We start from the raw sequence: 26,158 nt of genomic DNA, 5'->3' as shown, positions 1-26,158 counted from the left end.
AAAAAATGCAGATACCTACACCCCCCTGTAATCCACCTCCCTCCAGGAAACATGACCTTATAGGATTTTATATAGGTGAAATAGAAAATCTTCATATATAATAATCACCCCCAGAATATGATAATGCTGGTGGTCCAAGTTTTGAGAAATAATAATCGGAGATTTTTTTTTCCTATGTGGGACACACACAGGAAATTATTTTTGTATAGTATCCTTGGGAAAACAGAGGAAACTGCTCACAGCTGGCCAAAAATTGGGAAGAAGCAAACTAGTAACTGGTAACCCACTGGTGGCACCTCAGTGAAGAGCTCTAAAAGAAATGAGTGAACAGTAGCCTATTAAGACAATCAATCAGGATAGTTTCCAACCAAGTTGAGCTTCAGATAGTTTGGGCATAAATGAGTTTGAAATTGTTCTCTATGGCATATATTTTTGTAGTCTCAGCATTCTATGCTGCCAAATAATAAAGGAATCATAAGTTTTAACAAACAGGCAGGAGATAAGGTTCATAATGTTTGAGGAAACTCTCAGAACACCCTCTGAGTAGAAGACTTTCCCATATCCTATCAGTGGAAGGGCAGGGCCCAGATTTTCCTTAGAAATAATTTGGGTGCTCAGTACAGCTTAGTACCTCCCATTCTTCTTTGTCAATATAATTTTCTTCTTTCAGGGGGAAAAAAAGGAGGAGAGAGGGAAACAAACCACAAAAGACTCTTAACGACAGAGAACAAACTGAGGATTAGTGGAGGGAGATAGGTGGGATATGGGCTAGATGGGTGATGGGTATTAAAGAGGGCACATAGTGGGATGAGCACTGGGTGTTGTATATAAGTGATGAATCACTGAATTCTACTCCTGAAACAAATATTGCACTGTATGTTAACTAAAATGTAAATTAAAAAAAAATTTTTTTTCTCCTTTCACCTTGTCCCCAAGATTCTATTGTTTTTGTTACAGGAAAGGGAAATAAAATAACAAAAAAATGTAAGGGAACAATATTTATAAACACTGAACAAAAGAATGATTATAATAAGTTTGTTTTTTAAAAAGCTAATGACTAGGGGCGCCTGGGTGGCGCAGTCGGTTAAGCGGCCGACTTCAGCCAGGTCACGATCTCGCGGTCCGTGAGTTCGAGCCCCGCGTCGGGCTCTGGGCTGATGGCTCAGAGCCTGGAGCCTGTTTCCGATTCTGTGTCTCCCTCTCTCTCTCTGCCCCTCCCCCGTTCATGCTCTGCCTCTCTCTGTCCCAAAAATAAATAAACGTTGAAAAAAAAAATTAAAAAAAAAAAGCTAATGACTATCTGGATCACAAAAAAGAAAAGAAAAAGCTCATGACTATAATCATTAAAACAGGGGCACCTGCGTAGCTCAGCCGGTTGAGCGTCAGACTCTTGATTTTAGCTCAGGCCATGATCCCATGATCATGGGATCGAGCCCCATGTCAAGTTCCATACAGCATGGAGTCTGCTTAAGATTCTCTCCATCTCCCTCTGCCCCTCTCCCCAGCTTATGCTCTCGCTCCCTCTCTAAAAAAAAAAAAAATTAAAAAAAAAATAATAATACAATTTCCAAATAGCAATGACATAGAACTAAAATGTTTTAAAGACTGCTTCAAAAAATATGAAGATGCAAAGAGGAGCAAATCAATATAAGAATAAGACAGAATGTTGTTTTCAGTATCATAATATGAAAATGAAAGTAATGATTTAATTATTTTTTCTACCATCCAATAGAACTAGAAAAATTTTTCCATTCTGGTATGAATGGCTTTCAGATTCAACTTTTAGAAAATAGAATTTTCTGGGGCTCCTGAGTGGCTCAGTCGGTTGGGCGTCCAGCTTCAGCTTGGGTCATGATCTTGCGGTTTGTGAGATTGAGCTCTGCGTCAGGCTCTGTACTAAATGCTCAGAGCCTGGAGCCTGGAGCCTGCTTCGATTATGTATGTCTCTGTCTCTCTGTCTCTCTCTGTCTCTCTCTCTCTCTGCCCCTCCCACTTGTGCTCTGTCTCGTCTCTCGAAAATAAATAAACAATAAAAAAAAAGAAAATATAATTTTCCTTGAAAACAATTTCTAAAAAATTTCAAAATTAAAAATATTTTGGGACACCTGGGTGGCTCAGTCAGTTAAGTATCTGACTTTTAATTCTGGCTCAGGTCATAATCTCATAGTTCGTGGGATTGAGCCCCATGTTTGGCTCTGTGCTGACAGCATGGAGCCTGCTAGGGATTCTCTCTCTCCCTTTTCGCCCCTCCGCCTCCTTTCTCTCTCTCTCTCAAAATAAATTAATTAATTAATTAAAATATTTTAGTGGCTCTACTTCCAAATAATATGACAGAATCAACACAAATCAAAAAAAAAAAAAAAAAGAGCAAAACAGAAGTAAAAACTATCTTTGTTAGCCTTGTTAGCCTGCTACCTAAATATTACTTATAAGGAAAACTACCTTAAAAATTAGGGCATAATTCGATAGTTCACTTACATTCTATAAAGTACATTTTTAAAAAGGAAGTCATTTTTATTTTATTTCTGTAAAGCTTTGCTCCAAGATGCATGGCCATAAGTTGCTTACCTTGTCCATTTCCAGTATTGTCAACATCAGCCAAACACAAACAGCCTTGATCAAATTCTTCTTTTTCTCCCAGAACAGTAGACCACCAATCCCGGGCTTTAAATAAAGACATTTTCGTTCACTATAAAAAGAAAGCATTTATTTATAGTAAAAATCTACTTCACACCATGAACTATGAATTAATTATTTCTTAAGGCATAGCAAATTAAACTTGGACAATACTAAAACATTTCTGAATTTCACTTTAATTTTGTATTTTGCAAACATATGTGAAACCACAAATCAAATGGCTAGAAACATAATCAAATATTTTGCAATGCCATTGGAGAGTCAGTCTGAAAAATTATACGTGTATGTTGGGCCAATTCTCTCTTCTGGGACATGTAGTAGACAATGACACACAGTAACAAAAAAAATATTCTTTGTAGGATCAAGATTCAAATTCTAATAGCACTTGTTAGTACATAATTCCTTAGCAAAATACCCAATTTTCCTACAGTTTGGTCACTGAAAAGACTGCATCATCTCATGCCACAATGAGTTGCTGAGAAAAGCAAATGAAGTCAAACGTATCAAATGGCTAACACTGGAACTAGTATATTACAAGGACTCGAAAAGCATTCACACCCTTTCCCCATTCTAATTGTAGAAAGGCAAAATGGAAGACGAAAATGCACACCAAAAAAGAACCAGGAAAACCAGGTATAGGTGCATTTATACCACTATACCACTAACCACCTGTGACACTGGCAACCCATAAAACTTCTCTCTGCTTTGATTTCTCATCTAGAATAAGGGTATACCAGCAACATCTACCACAAAGTTACCGACATGGGTGAATGTGAATGCCCACTGGACCCCAAATTATAACACAAACATCACATATCCTGAGATTCTATGAAAGTTCGTTTATCCAACATAAATAAGCCTTTCCTTCATGCTACCCTGATTTAAATAATAAGAAATACAGTCAATTTTCCTTATTTATAAAGACATTCCATTCTATAAGGTCACAGCAAACACTGAGTTAGTAAATACTGAACTATTGCCTCTAGGGGAAATAGAGAAGCTCCTGTGAGCCTCTAGTCACAACTTTTTCATCAACCAATCAATACATAACTTTGTTTTTTGTGTTTCTCTGTTTAAAACTACTTTATTTAATATACTGTTGATTCATTAACATTCAACTCTACAGTCAGCAACACTATAACTCATATATTTGAAGGAAGCTTATCTGATACATGTATTTTCTCTGTAAGGTATATCACAGCCTTCTTGCACCTAATTAGAAACATTACACAGCACTTAAGCATTTTATATGGGGACGATTTTAAACAAAAATCAGAGCATATAAATAAATAAACAAATCCAAACAACAAAGATGTGGAAAACATGGCACTAAGTAGGCCACAAAAAGGACACTTATTTATAGTATAAGAGCTGGGGGCGCCTGGGTGGCGCAGTCGGTTAAGCGTCCGACTTCAGCCAGGTCACGATCTCGCGGTCTGTGAGTTCGAGCCCCGCGTCGGGCTCTGGGCTGATGGCTCGGAGCCTGGAGCCTGTTTCAGATTCTGTGTCTCTGTCTCTCTCTGTCCCAAAAATAAAAATAAAACGTTAAAAAAAAAAAAATTTATAGTATAAGAGCTGAAACAAGAAGGCAAAGAATCACTGTGATTGATATCTTCCAGGAACATGTGTGTCAAGTGACTTAAATTTTTTTGCCACTCTGTGTATGACCATGAATGACCCAAAAGCACCATAAGTATTGACTCTGGTATCACAAATAAATTTTAGCAAACAGGTAAACTCACAAATATGGAATCTGCAAATAATGAGGATCAACTATACATTTAAAAAATGTAAATCAGGGGCGCCTGGGTGGCTCAGTCGGTTAAGTGTCCAACTTTGGCTCAGCTCATGATCTCACCGTTCGTGGGTTCGAGCCCCACATTGGGCTCTGTGCTGACAGCTCAGAGCCTGGAGCCTGTTTCAGATTCTGTGTCTCCCTCTCTCTCTGCCCCTCCCCCACTTGCACTCTGTTTCTCTCTGTCTCAAAAATAAATAAACATTAAAAAAAAAATTTTTTTTAATGTAAATCAGGGGCTCCTGGATGGCTCAGTCGGGTAAGCATCTGACTCAGCTCAGGTCATGATCTCACAATTCTTGGGTTCAAGCCCCGCATCAGGTTCTGTGCTGACAGCTTGGAGCCTGGAGCCTGCTTCAGATTCTGTGTCTCCCTCTCTCTCTGTGTCCCTCCCCTTCACACTCTGTCTCTCTCTCTCTCTAGAATAAACATTAAAAATAAATTAAAAATAAAAAATAAAAAATGTAAATCAATCTGCTTCTTAAAGTATGCCTTCCACATAGGTTAATCATAGAAAGCAAGACCACTTGCTTTCCTTAAGTTGGCCAAGAAATCAGCTGAGAATCATGCAGTGGTGAAAAGTACAGACTCCGGAGGTGGTCAGTGTGAATTTGGATATATGTTCCATACAAACCAAGAAACCAAGGACAGGTTACTAAGAGTTACCAAAACTCCCCATACTTCAGCTTCCTCATCTATAAAATAAAGAGGAATAAATAAGAATGCATAGAGGCAACCTATGAAAAGGAAGAAAATATTTGCAAATTATCTTTCTAATTATGATTAATATACATAATACATAAAGAACTCATGAATATCAACAAAAAACGTTTTAATGGGCAAAGGACTTGAATAGACATTTAACCCAAGAAGAGTTACATGGTCAAAAAGCATGTGAAACAATGTTCAACATCACTAATCATTAGGGAAATGCAAATCAAAAACATAATGAAATACCACCTCACACCCATTAGGACAGCTACTACAAAAAAAAAAAAAAAACAAACAAACAAACAAAAAACCCAGAAAATAACAAGTGTTGACAAGGATGTGAAGTAACTGAAACCCCTGTGCATTGTTGATGAAAATCTAAAATAGTGCAACCACTATGGAAACTGTATGGTGGTTCCTCAAAAAATTAAAAATATAAATTACCATATGATCCACTCATTCTACTTCCGGGTATATATCCAAAGGAAATGAAAACAGGAGTTCAAAGAGACATTTGCACTCTTATGTTCACAGCAGCATTATTCACAATATCTAAAAGGTAGAGGCAACCCAAGTTGGGTTGTCCATCAGTGGATGAGTGGATAAACAAAGTGTGGCATATACATACAATGGAGTATTATCAGTCTTAAAAAGGAGGGAAATTCTGACACATGCAACATGAATGAACCTTAAGAACATTATGTTAAGTGAAATAAACCAGTCAAAAAGACAAATACTGCATGTTTCCACTTATATGAGGTACCTAGAGTAGTCAAATTCATGGAGAGTAGAATGGTGGCTGCCAGGGTTGGGGTGAGAGAGAATGGGAAGCTTTAGCTGATGGGTATAGAGATTCAGTTTTACAAGGTGAAGAGTTTTGGAGACTGGTTGCACAAAAATGTGAATGTACTTAACACTACTGAACTGTACACTTAAAAATGGTTAAGATGTGGCACCTGGACGGCTCGGTCAGTTAAGCATCTGACTCTTGGTTTTGGCTCAGGTCATGATCTCACAGCTTTTGAGCTCAACCCCCACATTAGGCTCTGCACTAACAGCACAGAGCCTGTTTGGGATTCTCTCTCTCTCTTCCTCTCTCTTTGCCCCTCCTCTGTTCACACACTCTCTCACTCTCTCTCCCAAAATACATAAACTTTTTAAAAAATAGTTTTAAAAAATTTTAATAAAAATAAAAAAATAAAAAATAAAAAAGTTAAGACAGTAGGGTGCCTGGGTGGCTCAGCTGGTTAAGCACCTGACTTCTGATTTTGGCTCAGGCTATGATCTCACGATTTGTGAGTTCCAGCCCCACGTCAGGCTCTGTGCTGGCAGCGCAGAGCCTGCTTGGGATTCTCTCTCTCTTCCTCAAAAAATAAATAAATAAACTTTAAAAATATTTTTAAGTGGTTAGGGTGGTAATTTTATGTTATGTATATTTTCTCACAATTCAAAATAAAAAATAAAAACTTAGTTTGAAAAAAGGAACACGGTTTTATTAGCACAACACTTGGCACAAATAAGCACTCAATAAACGTTAGCCATTGCTATGGTTTTTACCCTTTTTATGATATTTTTTAAAACCTACATTGAAGAAAAGAAACAAATGTCCTTCAATGTGTGAATAAACAAACTATGGTACAGCCTTACCATGGAATAAAACTCAGCAATTTTTTTAAATGAAGTAACAACTTGGATGGATCTCAAGAGCATTATGCTGAGTGAAAAAAAAAAAACACCCAATCCCAGGGGTGCCTGGGTGGCTCAGGCAGTTAAGTGTCTGAATCCTGATTTCGGCTCAGGTCATGATCTCAGGGTCTCAAGATTAAGCCTGGCAGAGGGCTTCTCACTGGGCATGGAGCCTGCTTAAGATTCTCTCTCTCCCTCTCTCTCTGCCTCTCCCCGTTTGTGCTCACACTCTATCTCTCTAAAATAAAAAAATAAAACAAATAAAAAGTCTTAAAAACATCCAATCCCAAAAGATCACATATTAAATAATCCCATTTCTATAACATTTTCAAAATGACAAAATTAAACTGATGGAAAACAGATCAGCAGTTGCCAGGGTTAAGGGAGGGCGTGACTTTAACAGACTAGTAGAAGGGGATTTCTTTGAGATGACGGAAAAGTTCTGTACCCTGATTTTGGTGGTGGTTTCATGGGATAAATTTTAATTTCTTTGAGCCATATTCCAAAAAGAAAAGTGTATGTAATGTAAAACCTAGTGAATCTAAATAAGACTTATAGTTTAGTCATAGCATTGTATAAATGTCAATTTAGTAGTTTGATAATTGTTCTGTTATTATTAGGAAATCACTACTTTTGCAACTTCTATGTGAGTATAATATTATTTCAATGACCAGTTTAAGGAAACAAACAACAAGAAAGAAAGAAAGAAAGAAAGAAAGAAAGAAAGAAAGAAAGAAAGAAAGAAAAAAAGAAAAGAAAAGAAAAGAAAAGAAAAGAAAAGAAAAGAAAAGAAAAGAAAAGAAAAGGCAAGCTTCACTCAAGGCCTCTATTTACACTAAAAAAGAAATCAGATAAAGGCAAGGTGTTGATGGACATGAAGGGAAAAATACATAATAAGTAAATAAACTTAAAATGAGTTTTAACATATGTGGGAGAGTTTCTGAAAAACATCTGCATCACTTGTTATTACTAATGGCATTATATAACCATACAAATTGCCAGATGACTAAACTTCAAATCTGGCAGCAAGCATACAAAAAATGTAATAAACACTTTATTATACTTTTATTAGATTTTTTTATTTGAGAGGGAAGTAACAGTACTTAATAAGTGCCATATATTCTCATTATATATTCAGAAATATATGGAAAGTTGTAATATACCATATCATTAGACTACCAGTATAAAGATACATCATTCTCTTGCAGCCCAGAGAAGAGTGTTACCCAAATTCAGTACCACTCAAAGACTTACTTGGAGGGTTCACAGCATTTATCATATAGTTGTCATCATGGCTATGATTTATTACAGCAAAAGAATACAAAGTATAATCAGAAAAAGGAAAAGGTGCATGGGAGGAGGGTGTGGGGGAGCTGAAAGGAAATCAGACACAAGCTTTCAAGGTAGAAAACCTGGGCTCTGTGGTCAGAGGCCAGGGGGAAAAAAAGGCAAGATGGCCAGAAAACTGAATAGGGGCATCAAATGAGACCAAAGGAAAACCAGGAGTGAGCCACCTGTAAGGAAATGAAAAAAGGTATATCTAGAAAAAGAGAATGGCCAGCTATATGAAATGCTGCTGATAATATCATAAAGAATAAAGACTTAGAGGCACAATCTCCATTTGGAGACATAGCCAAAAACAGAATCAATAGGCTAACCAACAAGTGTGAGATCCTTTGCACACATTCAGCATCAGCCAGTTCAAAGGACTCTTACAGTGAGAAAATAGAAAGGGAAGATCTATATGTTCAGCATCCAAAAGGGTCACTTTCACCTCATGCACGCAGAAGAGAAAACCTCATGGGTTTTCTATAGAACAGATTAAATGCCTAAGTGATGGTCATAGAGAAGAGTTTTTTCCATCAATGCTATTAAATGATATTTTTAAAAAATCAAAGTGCTAAGATAAGTGACCACAAAAGACAGAGCTACTGTTTGAATATAAACACACATGACTGAAATAGCTATTATGTGAAAATGGCCTCAAAATCCTGAGTTAATGAACAAATTTTTTCAACTTGCTAAAATAAAAATAAAAAACAAAAAAACCCTCCTATATGAAAAATTAACTCTCCAACATAGAGAGTTGTCTGTAAATGGAAATGTTCTACATCAAACTATTTTTCAAGGACTTCTAGCATAGAATTTAAGATCTATTCTTACTAACAAAACAACACAGGCAACTCTGTTTCTCCTGCTCTCAGTTTCTCCTTAGTCACCCTTTACTTCACTAGCTGCTGAAAGCCCTCCTTTTCTACACTGTTCAGCTCCTTGCTACCCAAAGTGTAGTCCCTGGACCAGCATCAGTATTACCCAAGAACTTGTGATGCAAAATCTCAGCCTCATGTCAGACAAAATACCCAGATGATTCACATGCACCTTAAAGTATAAAAAGCACCAGGTGACCTGATACCTGATAGCCAAAGTAAATGTTTTCCTATATTAGGGCTCTACTTTACCACTTCCTTTTTTCCTGGGACCTGTGCTACAAGTTACCTTTCCAAAGCTTGGGAAAAAAAGACTTATTTTTCAAGCCAAAGGGCATGAACAGCTAGAAGGTACTTAGTAATCAGCTGGTCCTCTCATTCTGTAGGAGAAGCCCAGAAAGGTTAGTTGTAGGATTCCTCTAAGTCACACAGCTACTGGCAGAAACTTGTTTCTGTGTGCCCTCTCCCTGGTCTCTAGATCCTTGTCTTTTCAGGCTGCCACTGCCTGCAATTTAATATCAGGAAAAAAATTGAAAAGCATGAGTCAGTAGAGGGGTTATTTTGTTTTGCTTTGTTGTAATTCTTAAGAGGGGCGAAGGGTGCTGATTTTAAACACAGGTCCAACAAACGGCTCTTCCTCACAGAACCATAGCTATTTAATTATTTCGGACCAAATGACTTTCCTACCAGGGCAAACATAAGGTAATACATAGCAGAACTGCATAAATTCCATTACATCAAAATCCTACATACTGGTTCTTCCATGTCCCAGGCACTATCACGTACCATTGTGGACAATAATGTATTGAACTGTAAGGACTTACATCTCTATAAAGTTAATAAACAATAAGAAAACCAACAATTTGAGCTGATGTCAGTAGCCAGTATGTGCTTCCCAAATGCCTCTCTCTCTCTCTCTCTGATTTTAAAGACAGAAGCAAAGAAAGGCATGCTGCCCATTCCCAAGAAATTAAGAAACCACGAACTGTGCTAAGTTGGCATACCATTAATTTCCTTTTGCAAAAATTGGTGGATTTTAAAACAACTTAAGCTGAAAGACAGATTTTTTTTTTTTAATGTTTATTTATTTTTGAGAGAGAGAGACAGAGACAGAGTGCGAGCAGGGGAGGGGCAGAGAGAGAGGGAGACACGGAATCCAAAGCAGGCTCCAGGCTCTGAACTGTCAGCACAGAGCCCGGCGTGGGGCCCAAAATCACGAATTGTGAGATCATGACCCGAACTGAAGTTGAACGCTTAACCGACTGAGCCACCCAGGTGCCCCATGAAGAACAGTAGATTTTAAAAAGGAGCTCCTTTCCACTTTGGCTTCAAAGATGAGTTCCACAGCAAGCCTGAATAATTTAAGATTGCTGAATATCCCTGTTTATCTACAAAAGGTTTAATCCTATGGCTCAAATAAAACATACATACAAAAAATTTATCTTTGCACATAGCAGTTGGTTTCGTAATAAGCATGTATATAATAACTTTTTAACTTACTCTTTAACAGTTTTACAAACACTAGATAGAGTACCTTGATACCTAAAGGAACTCTGACCAAATCTTTTTTTTTTTTTTTTTTAACGTTTTATTTATTTTGGAGACAGAGAGAGACAGAGCATGAGCAGGGGAGGGGCAGAGAGAGAGAGGGAGACACAGAATCGGAAGCAGGCTCCAGGCTCTGAGCCATCAGCCCAGAGCCCGATGCGGGGCTCGAACTCACGGACCGCCAGATCGTGACCTGAGCTGAAGTCGGCCGCTTAACCGACTGAGCCACCCAGGCGCCCCACCAAATCTTTTGATAACGTAAGTATGTCTCCCATAACCATTATGCTATGCAATTTAAAGTTTCAGAAGATTTCACTTTTAGAATGACATGTGAGAAGCTCCATGGACCCACTCCCCAGGAAAATTGGTGAAAATTATTTTTTAAAACAACCATTTAAAGTCTCTGGATATTGTCCTAAAATAAAGAAACATTAAAAACCTCCTAAAACTCAGTAAGAAAATTAAAAGTCTATAGTATTTTTAAAAAACGAGATTCACTCATTCTCTCCTCACTCCTGGCTCACAAGATAGAAACTCCACTCCAGACTGGTACAGCCAAGAATAAGGCACCCTTCTCCCCACAGCTCCTAGTCAGAGAACTATTTTCCCTGGAGGAGCAGGACATCAGCATTATTCATCTTGCTTCCAGCTACCTGTTGCTGACTAAAAACAAAATAGAAAATCTAAATAGACCTACAACAAGTAAAAAGATTGAATTAGTAATCAAAAAACTACCCACAGGGGCGCCTGGGTGGCGCAGTCGGTTAAGCGTCCGACTTCAGCCAGGTCACGATCTCGCGGTCCGTGAGTTCGAGCCCCGCGTCGGGCTCTGGGCTGATGGCTCAGAGCCTGGAGCCTGCTTCCGATTCTGTGTCTCCCTCTCTCTCTGCGCCTCCCCCGTTCATGCTCTGTCTCTCTCTGTCCCAAAAATAAAATAAACGTTGAAAAAAAAATTAAAAAAAAAAAAAAAACTACCCACAAAGAAAAGACTAGGCCCAGATGGTGAATTCTACCAAACACAAATAACAATTCTTCACAAACTACTCCAAAAAATAAAAGAGGAAGGAATACTTCCCAACTCATTCTTATAAGGCTGGTGTTACATCAATACCAAAAGTAAGCAAACACAAGAAAACTACAGACCAATATCTCTAATGAATATGGATGTAAAAATTCTCAGCAAAACACTAGCAAATGAATCAAGCAATATATAAAAGAACTATGCACCATGACCAGATGAGATTTACTCCAAGAATCCAAGGTGAGTCTAACATCCAAAAATGAATTACAATAGTACACCATATCAATAAAACAAAAATTAAAAACCACATTATCGTCTCAACTCAGAAAAAAGCATCTGACAAAATAAAATCCAACACTCTTCCACTAAAAAAACCACTAGTAATAAAAGGGAACTTCCTCAAACTGCAAAACCTATGGCGTATATCATACTTAAGGATGAACAACTAGATGTTTTCTCCCTAAGACCACACACAAGACTAGGATGTCCATATTCACCACTTTTATTCAACATTGTACTGGAGGGGCTGCTACACTGTGCCAACCTAGGTGTGGGACCCAGGTAGAGGCGAGGCTCGAGTGTCAGAGATCAGAGGCCCCCACACACCACCGCCATGCCATGCTGGACAGTTGGGACAAGGACATGTACCCGGAGGCATCATGCCACACACTGTTGCCCTCGCCGTAGCTCTCAATGCCCAACCCCATAACATATTTGACGAAGGCCTTAGACCTCCTCGTGGACCGGCCCATGACCTAAGAGACAGCAGCATGTAAAGAACAGGTATTACTACTACCACCAGGAGTTCAGCCATGTGCCAGACATCACTGAGTGCCAGGAAAAGAATGTCTTGTGCATGTTTGAAGCAGAAATGCAATGGAGAAGAGACACTAAAGTTGACCAAGAAATTGTCAACATTATCCAGGAAAGGCTGAAGGCCTGTCAGCAGAGGGAAGGCAAGAACTACAGGCAGAACTGTGTCAAGGAGCTGGAGTGGTTCACCCAGGTGGCCAAGGCCTACCAGGACCACAATCACGATTTAGGGCCCATTATTCTACCAGGAAGTACCTGGCAAAACAGAAGCGGCAGATGCTGGCAGAGAGAAAAGCCACTAAAGAGGCCGCTGCTGCCTCTGGCAGTAACTTGAGCCCCTTCACACAACTATTACTAAAATAAAGAGTAACAGAGGTGCCTGGGTGGCTCAGCCATTGAGCATCCGACTTCGGCTCAGGTCACGATCCATGAGTTCAAGCCCCATGTCAGGCTCTGTGCCGACAGCTCAGAACCTAGAGCCTGCATCAGATCCTATGTTACCCTCTCTCTCTCCCCCTTCATTGCTCATGCTTTCTTGCTCGCTCGCTCTCTCTCTCAAAAATAAAATATAAATAAATAAATAAACATTTTTTTAAAAAAAGAGTAACAGAAGGGGCGCCTGGGTGGCGCAGTCGGTTAAGCGTCCGACTTCAGCCAGGTCACGATCTCGCGGTCCGTGAGTTCGAGCCCCGCGTCGGGCTCTGGGCTGATGGCTCAGAGCCTGGAGCATGTTTCCGATTCTGTGTCTCCCTCTCTCTCTGCCCCTCCCCCGTTCATGCTCTGTCTCTCTCTGTCCCAAAAATAAATAAACATTGAAAAAAAAAAAAAATTTTTAAAAAAATAAAAAAATAAAAAAATAAAAAAAAAAGAGTAACAGAAACCTGTTCTGGTGTCTCCTTCAGCCCCCAACCTTGACATATTGATGAGCTTTCATCAATTCATCGTATTGTCCCCATCTCCCTTCAAATCCAGCTACTACTAAACTTGTAAGAGAAATAAACAAAAGGCACTATTAACAAAAACAAAAAACAACAACATTGTACCAGAGGTTTTAGGTCAGGCAATTAGGTAAGAAAAAGAACTAAAAGGCTCCAAGATTGGAAAGGAAGTACTAAAGCTATCTTTACTCACAGATGACATGATCTGGTAGATAGAAAATCCTAAGAAATTCAGTAAAAAACTATGAGAGCTAATAAACAAGTTAAGTAAAGTTGAAAGACACAATAATATTAATATACAAAAATCAACTGCATTTACAATAGCATCCAAAAGAATAAAATACCTAGGAATAAATTTAACAAAGGAAGTGTAAAACGTATACCTTGAAAATTATAAAATATAGTTGAAAGAACTAAAGGAGATCTAAATAAACAGGAAAATATCCCGTGTTCATGGATCTGAAATCATAACATTATTAAGATGGCAATACTTCCCAAACTGATCTACAGATTCGTTGCAATCCTTATCAGATCCCCATAGGACTTCTTAGTACAAACTGACAAGCTTATTCTGAAATTCATATAGAATTGCCAGCAATTCAGAATAGCCAAAACAATCTTCACAAAGAAGAACAAAGTTGAAGGATTTCCCCATTTCAAAACCTAACTATAAAGCAATAATAATTAGGACAGTAAGTACTGGCATAAGGATATACATATAGATAAATTGAAAAGAATGGAGAGTCCGAAAATATACTTACACATCTATGGTAAATTGATTTTCAACAAGGATGCTAAGACCATTCAATGAGAAATTGCAACAAATGATTATTATTGGATAGCCACATGTGAAAGAATGAAGTTGGACTCTTACCTAAAACAATATAAAAATTTTTATTCAAAATGGATCAAAGACCTTTATGTATGTTAATACACAGCTAAAACTATAAAATTCTTAGAAACTCCTAGAAGACTTCTTAGAAGAAAACTTAAAAGTAAATCTTCATGATATCAGATATTGTGACAGATTCTTAAGTTTGACACCAAAAGCATAAGTAACAAAAGAAAAAATAAAGGGATTTCACCAAGAGTTGAAACTTTTTACTTCAAAGAACACAAATAAGAAAATGAAAAGATGACCCATAGAACAAGAGAAAATACAAATCATATCTCTGATAAAAGATACCTATCTGTAACATACAAAGAACTCTTTATGACTCAATAATAAAAAGACAGAAACCCAATTTAAAAATGGGCAAAGGATATGAATATATATTTCTCCAAGTCAGATATACAAATGGCCAACGGACACAAGAAAAGATGCTCAGTATCATTAGCCACCAGAGAAATGCGTATCAAAACTACAGTGAGATACCACTTTGTTCCCACTATGATGACTAGAATCAAAAAGTCAGACAGAAACAAGTTTGGGCAACGATGTTGAGAAATCAAAGTCCTCATACAATGCTGTTGGGAATATAATGGTACAACCACTTTGGAAAGTGATCTGACAGCTCCTCAAACACTTAAACAGAGTAATCATATGATCCAGCAATTCCAGTCCAAGAGAAATGAAAGCATATGTCCACATGAAAATTTATACATGCATGTTTATAGTAGCATCATTCATAATATCCAAAAGGTAGAAATGATCCAAAGGTCTATCCACTAATGAATATATGAACACAAAGTTGGCATGTCCATAAAATAGAATACTCTTCAGCAATAAAAAAGAAGTACTGATATATGCTACAACCTGAAAAATTATGCAAGAGAAAGAAGCCAGTCACTAAAGACCTTTTTTTTTTTGTGATTCCATTTATGTAAAATATATAGAAAACACCTGAAACTAAGTACTGCATGTTAATACTACTTCAACTAAAAATAAATAAATAAGCAAACAAACAAATAAATAAATAGATAGACAAAATGTACAGAATAGTCAAATCCATACAGGAAGAAAATAAATTCCAGTGGGAAATAAAGGACAAGAGAGTTGCAGCTAGAGTGCCAAGTTTTCTTTCTGAGGTGATGAAAATATTCTAAAATTGGCTACAGCGCAAGTGACGGGTGCACATATCTGTGAATATACAAAGTAAAATATACAAAAATAACGTTGAGTTGTACAAATTATATTGGTGAATTGTATGTTCTATAAATTATATTTCTTTTTTTTTAAGTGTTAGAAATTTTATTAAAGTTAACATTTCACAAGGTCATACTCATACAAATCAAACTGCCAAAAGTTCCAGGCATACAAACTATCATCTGTGTTAATGTGCCATCTTTCTTCTCCAAATGTCAAAAATGTACTTATTTTAATGATACAAAAAGTCTTTAGAAAGTCCATTTGTGCTGAGTAAGAAACCTATGTCTTCATTCATTTCATGAAATCCATGTTAAAAGAACCCTGTCTTGGTTGTATATTATCACAGCACTCTTGTATTAATCCATTTTCCTCAATTCCCCATAGTGGACTGCCATCTTGTTTTCTCAGTGGTAGGGTCCATTTGAGACTCTTCAAGCTGACTGGGTGTAAATGGTTCCACCAACATCTATTACGTTGTATAGGCCCTTTAGAGAATTCAGTCTCAGGATTCACATTTTTGCTATATAAAATAGACTTTTGCAAATATTTCCTTTATCCTCAAGGATAAAACTCCATGGTCTCAGTCTTCAAAATGGCATACCTCAAATAAAAGCTGTATTTGTTCTGAACCATCATCAACCATATTTAATCTGGTAAATTACCCGGGCAGAAAGGGGCTCTCCTCTCACGGTCCCCTTTGGGCTCCTGCCTGCCGTCCACCGCCGCCGCCCCTTTCTCCACCCGGCCCTATAAATTATATTCCAATAAAGCTATTATTTTTTTTAAAAGAATAAATGGTGATAGACATATGAGGAGTGGTTTTACCATTCTTTATGCTTTTGCTTATGTGTACAATATCCCATAATAAAAAATAATAAACTTTCACTTTTTTTAAAGTAGGATATTCCCATATTCTGGCCCCATTTACCACTCCAGCAGAACAAAAGGATAGCAAGTTAAATTCAGAAGGTTAGCAAAATAAACCCTACCTTTCTCCTAGAAGGACATCCCACCCCATTAAGAGAAAGAAAAATTAACTACAAGGGTGCCTGGGTCTCACTTGGTTAAGCATCCAACTCCTGATTTGGGTTCAGGTCATGATCTCACAGTTCATGGGTTTGAGCTCAAGTTTTGCACTGTCAGTGCAGAGCCTGCCTGGAATTCTCTATCTCTCCATACCCTGCTCACACTCGCACTCTCTCAAAATAAATAAACTTAAAAAAAAAATTTAACCAGAAATTAAGACATAAATGAAATTCTAGGGGCACCTGCCTGATGCAGCCTACTAAACAAATAAATAAATAAATAAAATTCTGATTCATTTTCCAAATTCAAAGAGATACAGGCCTTGACTTTAAGATATTAAGGCAAGTAGTAGGCAGGGAAGGTCAGTTACCGGCAGGTTAGGAAGAAGGAAACTAAGAAACATGGGACATTTTTCAGCTGTGAAACCTGGTTTTTCTACTACAAAAACAAAAAGTATGCTGAATGACAAAAAATTAAATATATATAAATTGATTTTCTTATTTGGTTTAGTTAACTGTCTTGAATAAAAATAGGAAACAAGAATTTGCATTTTATCCACTCTTCATTCAATGTTGATTTCCAGCTCCTCAGTGGTTTTGTTTTTAAGTAAATGAAAAACAAAAACCAAAGATAAGATTTTCAATGGCTATTATCTCTTCTCCCAAATAGGTAACATTTACTAATCATTTACTAAGTCCCAGGCAGTGTTCTAAGTGCTTTGCAAGTATTCTATTTTAATCTTCAAAACAGAAGGTAGGTACTGTTACTCAGGTATGGAGAGATTAAGAAACCTGCCCAAGTGGTCACAACTAGTAAGTAGTAACAAGTAGCATCCAAAACCATTCTGTCTACTCCAGAACCCTAAACAAGTGCAACTATTCCACAAAGACCAAAAAGCTATACTGTTAATATTAACTCTAATCATTGCAAGTTCAAACTGCAGGAAAGTATTTTATACACGTAATTAAATTTTTAAAGGATGACTAGAAAACAATAATTCGAAGGTTTTAAAAGGTCCATACCTATAAAGAGCCACAAAAGATTGATTTCTTATGCCTTATTAGAATAATAAGTAGAAAATAATCTCTCTATCCCCTCAACTCCAGAAATGCTTTTCCATATTTATCACTTGACACTTTTTTTAATTTTTAATACTTGCTTATATATATGTTATCTTCCACACCAAGTTTACTCAGATTTAGTTTTTCTTTAAGATATGGATGTTTTCACACCCGATTGGCCTAGTCCTACAATAAGGAAGGATGACTAGAACAATCACTGAAACAATAACCCCAAGAATCCTGTGGAAAGAAGGCAGATCCTGGAATTAGAAGGCACACTAACACTATTGTTGTTCGTATTTGGAGTTTTGCTTTCTCCAGGTCATGCTAGTGCTGCCTCAAATTTTGGAAAGTAGGAATCAGGGCATTCAGTGCAAGAAAGATGACAAGTGTATGTAGAATTAGAAGAATGCTGCTTTTGAAGATAATATAAGAGATCAGTGTTGGAATTTTCAATAAAAGACACAGAAGACAAAACACAGGAAAGGGAGTTAGACAGATTTGGGTTCCCTTTTTCATTTCACACTTTAGCAGAGTGACCTTGGACAAGTCCCTCACCTTCTAGTCTCCCAACTGTTCTGCGGAACGGAAAGATAAAATGACCTAACACATGTAATTGCTTACCCAATGCCCAACCCATAGGATGTACTCAATAAATGTCAGATAAATGTCACTAGTAACCTAGTAGTAGTAATAGAAGTGGTGGTGGTGGTGGAATGTATCCTGAGCAAGACAAAGTTACAAATGCCAGTCTGAACCTCTGGACTGAATATTTAAATGGGATATTCAAAAAACTGACAGTAACCTTTCACTGAAATGTTAGTTGGCAGAGATGTTTTATAGTAACTCCACGTGTTTCAATAATTTTTGAAAAATATTTGAAAGTCTTTATTCTGAGGGATGAGATTTGATACATACATCAAAAGGTTTAAAAGATTTAAAAATACTATATAGGGGCTCCTGGGTGGCTCAGTCGGTTAAAAGTCCAACTTTGGCTCAGGTCATGATCTCACAGCTTGTGGGTTTGGGCCCTGCGTCGGGCTCTGTGCTGACAGCTCAGAGCCTGGAGCCTGCTTCAGATTCTGTGTCTCCTCCTCTCTCTGCCCCTCCCCTGCTCACACTCTGTCTCTCTCTCTCTCAAAAATAAACATTAAAAATCAATAAATAATACTATATACTATTGATACTGGATTTTTCCCCCTCAGTGAATGTTTCCATCAAGAAATTGTACCACAAACATAAGTGTGTAGTTGCAACTTAAGAGCAATTACACACAGCTGCACAAAAAGAAAAATTCCTTAAACTCTAATAAATAACTTATAAATTATTTGCAAAATGAAAAGCTTTTTTTAATTCTTTTAAATATTCACACACACACACACACACACACACAAATCTCAGCAATTATTCTATTTACATATTTCTAACAAGTTAGAAAATCTATCCCACTCTAAATGCTGGCAGATTTTAGTGAAGCCCCATAGTTTTCCCCTAGCATCTTCAAGTCGTGTGTGTGTGTGATACGGTTTCATGTTCAAAGTATAAGTGAGATGGAAAAAAGAAAAAAGGAAAAACTATGAATCTCTCCAGGAAATTCAAGTCAGTTGCAGGACTGGATTGGAGAAAGGAGATGCTGATAAAAATCAGCTCAGGTCATCTAAACTGCTGTGGTCTGCAATACACAGAGAAGGAGAAGCAATAATCCTATTGCAAGAAGAATTAAAGGGTATTAGTGCATGTATCCTACTTCAGTCATAGGCTGAGAACTGCTTTGACCATTTGCTCCCAAGACCTGTTGAAGTGCCAGGGGAGGAGGCTGCTTGCGCACCACGTGACATTCCTGACTGGAATCTTTAAAATTTCTTATCACCCTTTCTCTTAAATGTCCATAAATCTCACACACATTGTGTCGTATTTGCTCTTTGTCTTATTTTTAACGCAAACATCCTTCTGGAGAAACCTATCATCCAATATCCCCTCAAACCATTACATGGCATCAGGGATCAATCTTGCCCCCCAAACGAAACACAGAAAGGGCATTCACTCTCCCAGTGTTTAATTCCAGACACACTCTTACCTGATGCCGAATCAGGTGGGTCCTGCTCCACCTTTCCGGCAACTCTCTGCAGATCTCCCTTTAAGAATGCCCGCCAGGGTCCCAGGGCTGGAACGACGAGACCAATGGAGGGTGCAGAGAAAAGCAACCCCTCGCTTCACTATTCCCTGTCGTTTCCCCGCTCCAACCTGTTCCACGTCCCAGGCAGAGAGAAAGAGCCTCACCAGGCAGCACCACCACCTCCACAGAGTTGGAGTGACACCCACGAGGAGTAAACCTGCATCCTTTCTGTGTCAAGCCCAGAGACAAGCGGGGAAAACGGCATCAATCTCTTGGAAGTGTCCAGGCAGGCCAGAACAACGGCAAGTCCCGCTTCTCACAAAGAGGAGGAAATGGTGAGGGAGGCAGTCAGCGGGATGTAGAAGATAAAGGACACCAACGGCGGAAGGGACACCTCCCCACTCCTGCCTAACTCCAAGCCATCTTCGCCCTGTTGTCATAGCACTTTACAACGAACGCCGCTGCGCAAGTCGGATGGTTCAGCTCCGATGCCTTCTGGGGGCTGTAGTCCAGAGTGGCTGAGGAGGTGGAAGGCGAAAGACTTTTTCTGCGTGGGTAGTGGTTGGAATCAGATTTCTACCGGACGGGGCTGGAGTGAACCACTCCCTGGTCCTCATTAGCAGAGGGATAATTAATACCATTCCTTTTTGCGTCTTTTGACTGTTCCTCAGACTTAGGCTCTGAGAAAGACCCGCCTTCGACTCTGCTGAGGACGCAGGCCACACCCCCTCCACGCCTTCCCGTCCCGCGTGTCAGCACTCGGGGGTGGGGCTTTCCTAGGGGGCGAAGCTCCGGCAGAAGGGGCGGAGTGTCAGGGCTTCTACGCGGGCACGCGCTTCCGAGCCTCTGGGATCCGGTACTTTTCCCGCCCTGAGGCGCAACAGGCCCAGACCTTGAATTTAGCAGCGGTGGCCAAGGTGGCCGCAGAAGTGAGCGCCATTGTGTGAGCCCTGATGGCTGAGGTGGTGCTGGCCCAGTACATAAATTCGCCCTGAAGAGGAAGACGGGGCTAAAGATCAAAATCGTCAAAGAGGTGGAGCCTTTAAACAATTTTCAGGTGTTTATTTTTTCCTAGTAGAAACAGTGCTACTATGAGGTTATTTGTACCTATTCCCTGATCACACCAGCTATTCTCTGTAGTCTATTCCCTGGAGTGGATTGCCTGGAATATAGGTATATATATGTTCAACTTTACAATTGAACATAAGAATTATGCCAATTTCTCAAACTTGTATCTGTGCTTTCAAAATCACTATAGGTGTAATACCCTAAAAGTCACCAACCTTGAAACTTACTGTTTTTTCCACTGGATTTTTTTCCTGTTTTTCACCATACTTGTTTTTCACATTCTGACTAGAAAATATAATTCTAAGTTATTACAGTTCTTAAAAGAATTTCATGAAAATCATCAAGATCATTAATTTTTAATATTTTGATATTATTAAACCATCACAACATTTGTTATAAAAAAAAGAAACGGGGGGGGCACTTGACTGTCTCAGTTGGTGGAGCGTCTGATTCTTGATCATGAGTGAGTTCAAGCCCCATGTTGGGCGTGGAGCTTCAAAAAAAATTTTTTTAATAAAAATGGAAATTACTTGGATTGACAATAATAGGAGCTTAGGCAAATTATGATGAAATTCTATTCCACTATTAAAATTCAAATTATTGAACGTTTGGCTTGAGTGTTCATAATGTGAGAAAAAGTGTAAAAGATGTATGCAATTTGATATTATTTTTTAAAAGAAAAACATAGGGGCGCCTGGGTGGCGCAGTCGGTTGGGCGTCCGACTTCAGCCAGGTCACGATCTCGCGGTCCGTGAGTTCGAGCCCCGCGTCGGGCTCTGGGCTGATGGCTCAGAGCCTGGAGCCTGTTTCCGATTCTGTGTCTCCCTCTCTCTCTGCCCCTCCCCCGTTCATGCTCTGTCTCTCTCTGTCCCAAAAATAAAAATAAACGTTGAAAAAAAAAAAAGAAAAACATAAGAAAAATGTTGGAATTTTCACAAAAACCTTTACTGTGGCCACACAATGGGCTTAGGAGTGATTTGATTTTTCCTTTGTATGTTCATTGTTTTCCATTACTCATTCAATGGCATGCATTAACTTTATAATTAGAATAAAAGTTTTCTTTTTTTGTTTTAAGTTTATTTATTTGACAGAGGCAGAGAGAGGGAGGGAAAGAGAGAGCATCCCAAGGAAGCTCCAGGCTGCCAGCACAGAGCCTGATGCGGGGCTCAAACCCCAGAAATTGTGAGATCGTGACCTGAACTGAAACCAAGAGTTGAGCACGTGATCAACTGAGCCACCCAGGTGCCCCAGAATAAAAGTTTTTTTTAAATAATAGAATAAGGGGCACCTGGGTGGCTCAGAGAGTTAAGTGTCTGACTTCAGCTCAGGTCATGATCTCACAGCTTGTGGGTTCGATCCCCATGTCAGGCTCTGTGCTGACAGCTCAGAGCCTGGAGCCTGCTGCAGATTCTGTGTCTCCCTCTCTCTCTCTGCCCCTTTCCCCGCTCACACTCTGTCTCTCTCTCCCTCTCTCTCTCTCTCAAAAAAATAAATAAAAGCATTAAATAATAGAATGAAATAATGTAAAATAATTAAATGAAAATTATCTTGAATTAGTAATTTATATTTCAACCTGCTAGGATATGTAACTGCCTAATTTTTTAATGTTTATTTATTTTGAGAGAAAGAGAGAGAGAGAGAGAGCAAGCATGGGTGGGGAAGGGGCAGAAAGAAAGGGAGAGAGAATCCCAATCAGACTCCATGCTATCAGCACAGAACCCAACTCAGGGCTCAATCCTGCAAACCATGGGAGTAGGCTCAAGAGTCAGACACTTAACCGACTGAGCCATCCAGGTGCCCCCATGTAACTGCTTAATTTTTTTTTAATACATATTCCCTGTGACAGGAGAAGCTTCTGAAAGCTTGTGATATCCAAATTCAAACTATTTCAGTGACAACATAGGATAGTAGAAAGAATACTATTTGCTGGGAAAGCTAAGGTAATTTATCATTTGTAGCATGAAAAGTTTATTTTCAGCAGCTGGTGCCATAATTCTTCTTAACGAGTGTGATAGTTTACAAAAATAGCTGTAGGGGTTTTTTTGCATTTTTTGCTCATTTCTTTACAATATGAATTTGCAGGTCTACCCTTAAATCTGAACGTGACTTGCTTTGGTCAATGAGACATTAGTAAACATGCAAGCAAAGCCACAAAAAGTGCTTCTCCCTCTCATGCTTCTCTTGGAAATACTGCCACCACCTCTTTGTGAATGACCTGTAGAAGCCTGCTGAATGATGAGAAACATGTTGTCAGGTCATCTCCACTGCCCCACTAGACACATAAGTGATGTCACCTTAGACCAACCAAGCCCCGCAGAGCTGGGATCCATCAAGCCAACCCAAAGCAGAACTGCCCACCCAACAGACATTATTTTTTAATTTTTTTTACTGTTTATTTATTTTTGAGAGAGAGAGACATGAGTGGGGGAGGGGCAGAGAGACAGGGAGACATAGAACATAAAGCAGGCTCCAGGCTCTGAGCTGTCAGCACAGAGCCCGACCCGGGGCTTGAACTCACAAGCTGTGAGATCATGACCTGAGCTGAAGTCGGACGCTTAACCAACTGAGCCACCCAGGTGTGCCCAGATATTATTTTTTAAACCTCATACATGTTAGAGACATGAAGAACTATACCCATCACCAAGACCAATTATTTATTGAGCTAATTGCTCAACTTTTTGCTTTCACTCATAAAGCAAAATTAATTTTGAAAGATAATACCTAACTTATTTATGTATGATGCACTCTGATATTTCTTTCTATTCTTTTGTTTTATTTCATAGTTTACAATATCGCTGGCAACTCCCTAAATTGATTTCACAATCCTCTAATGACTCTTGACCCAAAGTTTGAACAACATGAATATAGGATTTAGCAGTCCAAATAAATGTTTCTGGAATGAATGAATGTCATAAGGGCAGATTTGGCACATCAACAGCTGCAGAATATGTGTAGCATCACTCAGTGTGGTACCAGATGGTAGCTAGAGGAATGTCTAAAATTCAAATATGATAATCACTTCTTCGAATTTTATTTTCTTCATTACCTTCCTACCATACTTACTTTGAGATCCAGGTCCTTCCCAAGGTCTAAAAGACCTGGACAATCTCATCCTGTCTACCTCTCCAGTCTCATTTCATGGCTCTTCTTGCTCCCCAGGCTCCAGCCCCACACTGGCCTTCTCTCTCAGTTTCTTCTGTACATGAAGCCTCTTTTCCACAGGCTGTTCTTCTGCCTCTTGGGATGCTTTCCTTTCTTTGCTCCACCACTTCCTACAAATCCTTTAAGCCTCTGTTGATATGCCCCTTCCCCTGGGAAGACTTCCTGTACCACCACCAGAATAGATACCCCCATATATCTCCATAGAACAGATCATAATTGAAATTTTAATATGTGGGTAATTGTCAATTCAACATTTTTCTTATATAAGCTTCACAAAGGCAAAGACTGCTTTCTCCCCTACACTCAGAACATTATTTACATAGCAGGTCTAATTTACTGTTTGATAAATGAATAAATGAACGTTTTTTGAAATTCTTATTAGCTCTTTCCTCCACCTTTGTAACTTCACAGCTTCTGGCACTCTGTCCAGAGTTCAGACAACTCCATGGTGCATACCAGAGATGAATCTGAGTGGCTTACACCAACCAAATGACTGGAATTATTCCTTCCCTCCTGAGGTGACTTTGCTGCTGGCCAAACTTGGGTGCCTGATGCCTATGACCTATGGGTGGTTCTTGCTCAGGAGGTTCCATGGGCCCTGATACTGTCAGGATCCTGGAAAGCTCACCACAAACATTGACTAGATGTGCTCAAACATGCAGAATCACACTAGTAGCAGGGGCTTTCCACACAAGCCGGGACCAGGGACTCCACTTTTCAAATGACTGAGTTACTGAGTACCCTCACCTTTCATGTGGGAGAACTATAAGAAGTTGCTGTAAAATGTAAGAAGGAAACTTTATGTTTCTAAATAATGAATTATACTACCATTATATTTCTTTATTATCAGGACATGCAGGTTGGTTTTTTTTAATAGGCATCACACCCAGCATAGAGTGCAAAGGGGGGGGGCAGCAGGGTGGGGGGAACTTGAACTCAAGACCATAAGATCAAGTCATTCACTTATCCAACTGAGCCACCCAGGTACCCCTATCCATGTTCATTTTAAAAACTAACTTTGTGGGGCACCTGGGTGGCTCAGTCAGTTAAGCGGCTGACTTCGGCTCAGGTCATGATCTTGGGGTCAGTGAGTTCAAGCCCCGCATCGGGCTCTGTGCTGACAGCTCAGAGCCTGGAGCCCGTTTCAGATTCTGTGTGTCTCTCTCTCTGACCCTCCCCCGTTCATGCTCTGTCTCTCTCTGTCTCAAAAATAAATAAACGTTAAAAAAAATAGAAAAAAAAAAACTAACTTTGTGGGGTGCCTGCGTGGCTCAGTCAGTTAAGCATCTGACTTAGGCTCAGGTCATGATCTCACCGTTTGTGAGTTCAAGCCCTGCATCAGGCTCTCCACTCTCGGGGCAGAGCCTGCTTTGCGTCCTCTGTCTCTCTCCCCACTTCCAGCTCCCGTCTGCTCACATTCTCTCTCAAAAAGTAAACATTAGGGGTGGCTGAGTGGCTCAGTCAGTTAAGCGTCTGACTTTGGCTCAGGTCATGATCTCGTGGTCTGTGAGTTCAAGCCCTGTGTCGGGCTCTGTGCTGACAGCTCAGAGCCTGGAGCCTGCTTTGGTTTCTGTATTTCCCTCCCTTTCTGCCCCTCCCCCATTCATTCTTTCTCTCTCTCTCTCTGTCTCTCTCTCTCTCTCTCAAAAATAAACATTAAAAAAATTTTTAAAGTAAACATTAAAAAAATAAAAACTAACTTCGCAAACATTGTTTCTGACAATTTTTAGTCATAGACAATAGAATCCACTCTAGCTGATTTAAACAAAAACTAGTTTCAAGGCAATCAAGTAGTTCATCAAACCCAGAAAACCAGATTCTAACACCTCACACCCAAGGTATTTCAGGGCACTTACTGGTTCAGGCAACTTGCATCAACCACTAGATTGGTTAATGCACCAGTTCTTTCCTCTCAGAGGAGAATCTGATTTCCAAGATCTAACACATACCAGTGTTAATATTCTGTTTCTGTTCATAGCCTTTATACGTTCATTCATTTTGACTTTGTCTAATAAATCCAAAGGAGCTCCTCATATTTTTTAAGTATTAACTATATTGAACACCACGTTTGAGGGAAATACTCCCTTATGCTGTTTTTACTTCCTCTGTGGTTTTTTCCATTAAAGCTAAAACAATTACCATAACTTCACATATCAGACACATTTTCAAAATGCAATCTAGTTAAGCACTTAACACTTTGCATCCTGGTTCCAGGAATTACTTCTGCATCCTTGGGCCTGTTATTTAACTCTGGGCCTTTTTAAAATTTGTTTATTTATT

General features: G+C 39.0%; 1 protein-coding gene and 1 pseudogene across 1 annotated transcript in view; one reads left to right on the top strand and one right to left on the bottom strand.

The window, feature by feature from the left end:
- The window catches only part of BBS9 (Bardet-Biedl syndrome 9), a 453,794-nt gene extending 433,505 nt beyond the window's left edge, over positions 1 to 20,289 (bottom strand). The window contains exons 1-2 of the mRNA XM_047097119.1: positions 19,610 to 20,289; positions 2,569 to 2,689 (exon numbers count right to left, since the gene is read on the bottom strand). Of these exons, the coding sequence (XP_046953075.1) occupies positions 2,569 to 2,680 (112 nt within the window). The 5' untranslated portion in view covers positions 2,681 to 2,689; positions 19,610 to 20,289. The remainder of the gene's footprint in view (positions 1 to 2,568; positions 2,690 to 19,609) is intronic.
- Positions 12,224 to 12,781, top strand: LOC124523449 (NADH dehydrogenase [ubiquinone] 1 beta subcomplex subunit 10-like; annotated as a pseudogene).
- Positions 20,290 to 26,158: the final 5,869 nt, after the last annotated feature.

The sequence above is a fragment of the Lynx rufus genome, unplaced genomic scaffold (genome assembly GCF_022079265.1).
Source record: "Lynx rufus isolate CCGP_SWC_20201006 ecotype Redwood Valley unplaced genomic scaffold, mLynRuf1.p SCAF_4, whole genome shotgun sequence".
Taxonomy (NCBI): domain Eukaryota; kingdom Metazoa; phylum Chordata; class Mammalia; order Carnivora; family Felidae; genus Lynx; species Lynx rufus.
Note: the sequence above shows the minus strand (reverse complement) of the source record. Positions and strands in the feature narration are given on the sequence as shown.